The following is an 8,391-nucleotide window of genomic DNA, read 5'->3' as shown; positions in this document are numbered from 1 at the left end:
GTCCTCCGGCACTGGCCTTTTAACCATACCACAAGTTAGCTCTAAAAGAAATGGGGAGGCGGCTTTCAGTTACTATGGCCCCCGTCTGTGGAACAGCCTGCCGGAGAACCTCAGGATCACAGACAGTGTTGAGGTTTTTAAAAAGAGGCTCAAGACCCATCTTTTTAAACAGGCTTTTAACTAACTAACTAACTACTTATTTATTTATTTATTTATTCTACTTTTTTATTTTATCTTAATCCACTGTTTTAGTCTCCCATTTATTTATTTATTTATTTATTTAATTATTAGTGGTTATAACCTTTACACTATTTTACTGTGCACTTGTATTCTTTGTCTTATTTTACTGTTTTAGTCCCTTACGTTCTTAGCTTTTATGTTCTTTACCTTATTTTATTGTGTTAGTTTTTAGCTCCAGTGTTTCCTCATCGGGGCCTGCCGGACTGGGAGTGGTCTCTGGTCCACCATTGGGGGTGCTGTACCGTGGACTGTTTCGGCCCAGGTGGCTAGAGGGCTCGGCATCTTTGTGCGGGCACTCCTGTCCGCCCGGGTTGGGATGGTCTCTGTGGCGGCGCCCCGGCGGTGCTGGACCGTGACCTCTCTCAGTGAGGTTGGCCCCCAAAGGTAGCTTCTCCCTCGCCACAGGTCTCAGTGCCTAGCCATGTCTCTCTAGCCATGTCTCTTTAGTAACAGCTGGTGTGTGCTGGTGTATGTGTGCGTGTGTGTGGGTGGGAGGGGGGGTGTTCGGGTGCCTTTGCGAATATGTGTGGGAATATCTACATGAATGTGTGTGTTTTGTTGCATACGTATATGTGGGGGTGGGAGGGTCAGGCTGTCTGTATTTTTCTTGATTTTCTTTGATGTTTTTCATTTCTGTTATTGTTTTTAATCTCTGTTAGGCACTTTGTGTTACTCTTTGTATGAAAAGTGCCATACAAATAAAGATTTGATTGATTGATTGATGTATTTCTTTCATTTTTCCCTGGGAACTGCAGATGCGAAACGCTTGATTGGTAGACGATTTGAGGACCCAGTCGTACAGTCTGATATGAAACATTGGCCATTCAATATAATCAGTGACAGTGGACGGCCCAAAGTGGAGGTTGAATACAAAGGTGAAACCAAAACCTTCTACCCAGAGGAGATCTCATCCATGGTGCTGACAAAGATGAAGGAGATTGCAGAAGCCTACCTCGGAAAAGTGAGTTTATAGTAGGGGTTGAGAGATTATCATCCTGGCCGATTATTGGGGCCGATGTTTGGCATTTTGCCCATTATCTGTATTTGCATTTTATTTGGATGACTGACGATAAAATTAGTCATTTAAAAAGTGCAAAGAAAGTGTCAGCATGGGAGGAACTTTAACTTTGTAAAACCTTAAGGAGTCTTAAATTGGTTATTGCCTTTGATCCCATTTTCAAAAGAAATCACACCAGTTAGTTCAAGGTTCAAATGTTTAAATATTTGTGAAATGTGTCTAAAAAAACAGTACAAGAAAAGTGATATCACTCCAGGTTTCTAAGTCTTAAACACCACTCTTCATTCTTTCCAGTCTGTGTCAAATGCTGTCATCACAGTACCTGCGTACTTCAATGACTCTCAACGTCAAGCAACCAAAGACGCAGGAACTATCTCTGGTCTAAATGTGTTGAGGATTATTAATGAGCCCACAGCAGCAGCGATCGCTTATGGCTTGGACAAAAAGGTAAGACTTGGTCAATAGTTGATGTACCGTGTTATGTCCACCAGCACCTCTACAGCTGTGTTCAAAGTCTTCTTATTCTGCAGGTTGGGTCTGAGAGGAACGTCCTCATCTTTGACCTTGGTGGTGGCACCTTTGATGTGTCCATTTTGACCATCGAGGATGGCATCTTTGAGGTCAAGTCCACAGCTGGAGACACACATCTTGGTGGGGAAGACTTTGACAACCGCATGGTCAACCATTTCATCGCCGAGTTCAAGCGCAAGTACAAGAAGGACATCAGCGATAACAAAAGAGCCATCCGTCGTCTGCACACCGTTTGTGAGAGGGCAAAGCGCACCCTGTCTTCCAGCACCCAGGCCAGCATTGAAATCGACTCTCTGTACGAGGGAGTCGACTTCTACACCTCAATCACCAGAGCTCGCTTTGAGGAGCTCAACGCTGACCTCTTCCGCGGCACCTTGGACCCTGTGGAGAAGTCTCTCCGTGATGCCAAGATGGACAAAGGGCAAATTCATGACATCGTGTTGGTGGGTGGCTCAACTCGTATCCCCAAGATCCAGAAGCTGCTCCAGGACTTCTTCAATGGAAAGGAGCTCAACAAGAGCATCAATCCAGATGAAGCTGTGGCCTACGGAGCTGGTGAGTGTCTTGAGCCACTCTTACATGCTGAGAGCAACACAACTGAAGCTACTATTGAGTTTCTAAAATTAAAATTGTTGTAATGTCTAATTGTAGCTGTCCAGGCTGCCATCCTGTGTGGTGACAAGTCTGAGAATGTCCAGGACTTGCTGCTTCTGGATGTCACCCCTCTGTCTCTGGGTATTGAGACCGCTGGAGGTGTCATGACTGTCCTGATCAAACGAAACACCACCATTCCTACCAAGCAGACTCAGACCTTCACCACCTACTCTGACAACCAAGCTGGTGTGCTCATCCAGGTGAGAACCCTGCTGCATAGCATTTGGTTTTTTCAATTCGTAGTTTTATCAGATGTTCAAGGATGTTTGAGTGACTCAGGGGACATTGAATTCTACATGACCAACAGGTTTATGAGGGTGAGCGTGCCATGACGAAGGACAACAACCTGCTGGGCAAGTTTGAGCTGACAGGCATCCCCCCGGCTCCCCGTGGTGTTCCCCAGATTGAAGTGACATTTGATATTGATGCCAACGGCATCATGAATGTCTCTGCTGTGGACAAGAGCACTGGCAAGGAGAACAAGATCACCATCACCAACGACAAGGGTAAAAAAAAAGATAAAAATGCTGCTTAAACCTTTGAATCCTGAGAAAGCAGTAGATTTGAAAAAATATTTTTAAAGAACCTAGGAAAAAATGTCTAAAACTGTACATATAATTTTGGTAATAATACATTTGAAATTGTTTTACAGAATTATTAGTATTTTTAAGAACCTTTTTCAGGTCATTACCCTTTTTTAACCATTTACTTTATTTTTCTTTATTTTTTTGTGCTAATTTTTGGCTTATTACTTTGTAAGTTAATCATTGCCTTTTACCCATGTTTTTGAAAGACATCAAGCCGATTTACTCAGGTCTCAAAGGGTTAAGGTTAAGGTTATTTAGGTTAAGGGTTAACCTAAATACAGCTGCGATGTTATCCCAGCAGCAAATGATGAAATGCTAATCCTGACTGTTTTAATACAGGTCGCCTCAGCAAGGAGGACATTGAGCGCATGGTCCAAGAAGCCGAGAAGTACAAGGCTGAGGACGATGTCCAGCGTGACAAGGTGTCTGCTAAGAACAGCCTGGAGTCGTATGCTTTCAACATGAAGTCAACTGTAGAGGATGAAAAGCTTGCTGGCAAGATCAGTGAGGATGACAAACAGAAGATTTTGGACAAGTGCAACGAGGTCATCAGTTGGCTGGACAAGAACCAGGTGAGAATTAGTGTTGATTAAAAAAAAAACAGAAACATACATTTTGGAATATTACCCAACATAAACCCCTTTGAAACCCGCGCAAAATGGCATGATTTCTTTCAAAAACACTGAAGGAAGGCAATGACCTCCTTGACAAGAAATGACCCCAAAATTTGAGAAAAAATAATTACAAGAAAATGTGCAAGAAATTAGCAAAAAATTGGAAGTCACAAACAAACAAGGAAATGATGTGAAAAAAAAGTGCTAAAAAATAAAAAAATAAAAAAACATATTTTGTGCAAGATTTTGAATATAGAGTAATCATAAAGCCAATCCATGCTCTCACATTCAATGGGGCTGCTCGCGTTTGGTCAGACGGTTGTATTGGCGGGAACTACCCCATAAGGAATATTGCACAAGATGGCAGCATCCATATTCTGGATATTTTAGCCTCACTTTAGCATAACGGGGGTAAGTGGGGGCATGTCCATATTCATATACAGTGTAATGTGCATGCGCGAAGTGCAGCTGTGTTGTCACCGTTCTCACAGGAGAACAACAGAAGGGATGGCGTTTTCAGAGAACTACACACTGGAAGCCGATTTCAAAGTTTGCATTTTCAGGCTCTCAAAACGCTGTTGTCATTTGAACAAATGGCCAAACCACAACAAAAGTTTAAAGTTTTATGCAAGAATGGTTGCAGTGTAAACGGTTCCTAAGTTAGAAGGAGTATTGATGTCAGAGTTAGTAGTGATGATTTACTCAGATCTTTGTAGCACGTCAATATATAGTTACTTGGAAGTAAGCAGTACAGATCGCATTGCTTTTCAAAATTTCAATGGATCTGGGATATATACATCCACTAAACCCAATATTTGTCATTCATGTCAATTGTGATTTTAAGGGTTACATCATCCTCATCTTTGTTGCAACAGTAACATCAATTAAACTGTCAAATAATTCCTACTGAACGCGTCAGTATGTTATTTGATTTCTTTGTAATAGACTGCAGAGAAGGATGAATATGAGCACCAGCAACAGGAGCTGGAGAAGGTGTGTAACCCTATCATCACCAAGCTGTACCAGGGCGCGGGAAGCATGCCGGGTGATCTGCCCACTGGAATGCCAGGCGTCTTCCCGGGAGCTGGTGGTGCTACTGGTGGTGGAGGATCCTCTGGGCCAACCATCGAGGAAGTGGATTAATCCCAGTGAATACTCAATACTATAAATGCATGACCATTCCCAGAGACCTATATTATATCAATACTGATAACAGTTAATTATCCTTTCTGTGAGGAAAATGACTAAGCTCTAACAAGATTAAAACACCACTGCCGTATTACACTTTCTTGAGGTTCTTTGGAGTGTTTTGTGATTGTAGTCAGCACAGCAAACCTTCCTGTAAAGAAATAAGAACAAGGCAAATATAATCATCCCTAATTGTGTCCTATATTAATATACATTTGCTATCATATTAAAAATGTCAATAGCCTCACTGCATCTCCTACCACTTTATAAACCGAATGTTACGTTGCTCATGATTTTTTTGTAGCTACGGTAGTAGTTAATGATTAATTATTTGTTTTCTATATTATTTGAAATTAACCCTTAGGGCCCATTTAATATTACACAAATTGGTATCACTTTTCAATATACAATACACTATATACTATATATACTAAACTATATACCATACAATATACTACATGTTAAGTCGATTTTTTTGGACTAACACAGCCTAGGATATGTCAATGAATCACAGCGACATTGATTTTCATACATAATTATTTTTTGTGCAGTGTCAAACACTCACTCATAACGCTCTGCACACATAATGTACTTTTCAAAACTCAAGATGTAGAAAACATTATACATAAATATGATTTTCTACTTTGTTTTATGAGTTGGTTTTTTTTAGCATCAGTCCTGATCATAAATATCAAGTATTCATTAAATTTCAGAATTTTAACCCTTACAAGTGCAGGTTTTTGTCATAATACCATGTTTTTAGATGAAAAAATATATAAACAGTATATTATCTTCAAAATAACAATTTTGTTTCCACAGTGTATTTCAGACTTATTGTATTTAACCCTTTCAATGTTCAAAATTCAATCCTGAGCAATTTGGTTTGAATTCTTTCAACATGAGGGGAATGGCAATAAGTATCTTGGCAAGAAATGTTCGGCAAATTAGTAGATTTAGATTTTTTTAATCTTTGTTTGGGAAAATTTGATTAAGTACAATTATTGTAGATTTAACTTGTATTGTGTCCCACAAAATAAAATAAAAAATCAAAGGTGATGAAGAAAATAACCTGAAAATTGTCTTCACATTAGGGGTTTTTTTTTTTTTTAACTTAAAAAGGTTTTTTGGCTTTTTTAAAAAACTTAGTTTGAGGTATTTCTTTCCAAAACCCAGGTGCGAAATGTGTGCTGTACCGGTGTAAATGCTGGAGAAGCTGCAGCCTATTTATACGCCTGTGTGACCAAAAGTCCCCGGATGACAACATACATAAACACTGAGTGTATTCTCCCTGTGCCAAAAGGCTGCAGGATCTTTATTCAAACAACATGACATAAAACAATACAACAAATTTAACGTTTGTAGCAGCAAACTAAATCCCCCCTCCTTTTAGAATTGGTCCATATTAAGAACTGTTTTTTTTCTCGCGGCCTTCATTCCCAGCCTTCATACAACGCCTCCATTTTCCAGAGCCGACAACACAAACACTGAGCAGTCTATGAATAGTCCAGATGAGAAGCGGTTGAATGTTTTCACTGTGGAAACATCGCACACTATCCCCTATTTGAAATGTTGATTATCCCCCAAAAAAGAACACTGATATGAAAAAGTGGTCGGCTCCGGGCAGAGCTCCGGGGGTTCGCGGGGAGTCTTTTACTTGCTCTTGGCCGGTTTCTCCGTCTTCTTGGGCAAGAGGACAGCCTGGATGTTGGGCAGCACTCCTCCCTGCGCGATGGTCACACCTCCCAGCAGCTTGTTGAGCTCCTCGTCGTTGCGCACGGCCAACTGGAGGTGCCGGGGGATGATCCTGGTCTTCTTGTTGTCCCTGGCCGCGTTGCCTGCCAGCTCCAGGATCTCAGCGGTCAGATACTCTAGCACGGCCGCCAGATACACCGGGGCCCCGGCACCGACGCGCTCCGCATAGTTGCCTTTGCGCAGTAGCCTGTGGACTCGACCCACCGGGAACTGGAGTCCCGCGCGAGAGGAGCGGGACTTTGCCTTTGCTCTGGCTTTGCCTCCAGTTTTCCCTCTGCCAGACATTATGTTTAAAAATTAATCTGTCGAGTGATCTGCTTCTACAGTGTGACGAAGGGCTCGGACCTTTACGTAATGTCTTTGTGCATAAAGGCATATAAACTGCAAAGGCTTCTCTGATTGGCCGATTGAAACTGAAATGAAGGAGCCAATGGCAGAGCGCGCCCTCTAGTAATATCTGTCCTCTGCTGAGCGATGCACCAATCACAGAGGAGCAATGGCACACACTGATTTGTACAGCCACGTTATAAATAAAGGACTGGAGACTGGGCGGCGACACGAGCCGTGCGCGTTCCCTGCTGTTCCACAGATATCCACGCACGAAAGAGAAAATGCCTGATCCTGCAAAATCAGCTCCTGCGCCCAAGAAGGGCTCCAAAAAGGCCGTGACCAAAACCCAGAAAAAGGGAGACAAAAGACGCCGCAAAAGCAGGAAGGAAAGCTACGCTATTTACGTGTACAAGGTGCTGAAGCAGGTGCACCCAGACACAGGGATCTCCTCTAAGGCCATGGGCATCATGAACTCGTTTGTCAACGACATCTTCGAGCGGATCGCCGGGGAGGCTTCGCGCCTGGCGCACTACAACAAGCGCTCCACCATCACCTCCAGGGAGATCCAGACCGCCGTGCGTCTGCTGCTGCCCGGGGAACTGGCCAAGCACGCCGTGTCCGAGGGCACCAAGGCCGTTACCAAGTACACCAGCTCCAAATAAAAGGAGACGGACACAGGCTGGACACGCAGGGGGGCAACAGCCGCCAGATCAGCACCGGGACGATCTTTAAACCCTCTGCGCCGTGTCGGCCCTTTAATTTTGCCAACTTGTGATTTTTGCACCATTGCCAGCCAGCCCAGGCCTTACGGTGGATGTCTTGTGATTCATTGGAACTGTAGCCTGCCATTTTGTTTTAACTCAGTGTTTTCTTTTTCTTTTTTTTTCATGACGTGTAATGTTTTTAACAAATGATTGAATAAATTCATGACGAATGTAAGTCAGTGCTCTTATACTGTGAATGTGTCTTTTGCTTCGAACCATTGTAATAATGTAAACATGCACCTTAAACATTACTACCAGACTGAATTGTAATGGGACAGTCGGTACAGACGTTGTGAGATTAAAGCTGTGACTTATTGCTACCAGTGAGGTGTTATGTTTCTGTTTCTAGTCTGCTTAAATTAATATTTGCATTAACCCTTTGATACCTGGAGCAACATAACTTTTTTGTGCTTTCCTCAAAGAAACTGAAGCGATTTCTTTCAAAAACATGAAAGAAAAGGGCAATTTGAGAAATGTCTTAAAATGTTCCAGAAATTGCACAAAAAAATACTAGGGGAAAATGTCAATGGGAAAAAGAAGAAAAGTGAGGGCGAAACTCTTATTTCATATATTTATGTTACAGAATGATGTTATTTAAGCACTTCATGGAGGTCATTTCTGTTAACTGTCTTTTTCAATTTCAATTTTTTTAAAATAATTATCAGGTAATTTTCTTGTACTTTATAAGAATTTCTTGCTAATTTTTTGGTCCT

General features: G+C 42.0%; 3 protein-coding genes across 3 annotated transcripts; 2 read left to right on the top strand and 1 right to left on the bottom strand.

Moving 5' to 3' along the window:
* Positions 1-412: 412 nt before the first annotated feature.
* Positions 413-4,802, top strand: LOC121938774 (heat shock cognate 70 kDa protein-like; the record flags this gene model as incomplete). Its single annotated transcript, XM_042481942.1, has 8 exons — positions 413-605; positions 996-1,201; positions 1,553-1,705; positions 1,789-2,344; positions 2,441-2,643; positions 2,751-2,949; positions 3,370-3,602; positions 4,590-4,802. Coding segments are annotated over 8 exons (1,941 nt in total), but the record flags the coding sequence as incomplete, so codon positions are not given.
* Positions 4,803-6,110: 1,308 nt separating this feature from the next.
* LOC121938772 (histone H2A-like) lies at positions 6,111-6,930 on the bottom strand. Its single transcript, XM_042481939.1, has one exon. It carries the CDS (start codon positions 6,867-6,869, stop codon positions 6,483-6,485), a length of 387 nt encoding a protein of 128 aa, XP_042337873.1. The 5' UTR covers positions 6,870-6,930; the 3' UTR covers positions 6,111-6,482.
* A 159-nt stretch (positions 6,931-7,089) lies between these two features.
* LOC121938773 (histone H2B 5) lies at positions 7,090-8,001 on the top strand. Its single transcript, XM_042481941.1, has one exon. The coding sequence runs from the start codon at positions 7,196-7,198 to the stop codon at positions 7,574-7,576; it is 381 nt and encodes a 126-aa protein (XP_042337875.1). The 5' UTR covers positions 7,090-7,195; the 3' UTR covers positions 7,577-8,001.
* Positions 8,002-8,391: the final 390 nt, after the last annotated feature.

The sequence above is a fragment of the Plectropomus leopardus genome, unplaced genomic scaffold, assembly GCF_008729295.1.
Source record: "Plectropomus leopardus isolate mb unplaced genomic scaffold, YSFRI_Pleo_2.0 unplaced_scaffold325, whole genome shotgun sequence".
Classification (NCBI taxonomy): domain Eukaryota; kingdom Metazoa; phylum Chordata; class Actinopteri; order Perciformes; family Serranidae; genus Plectropomus; species Plectropomus leopardus.
This window is presented reverse-complemented; position numbering and strand designations above follow the sequence as displayed.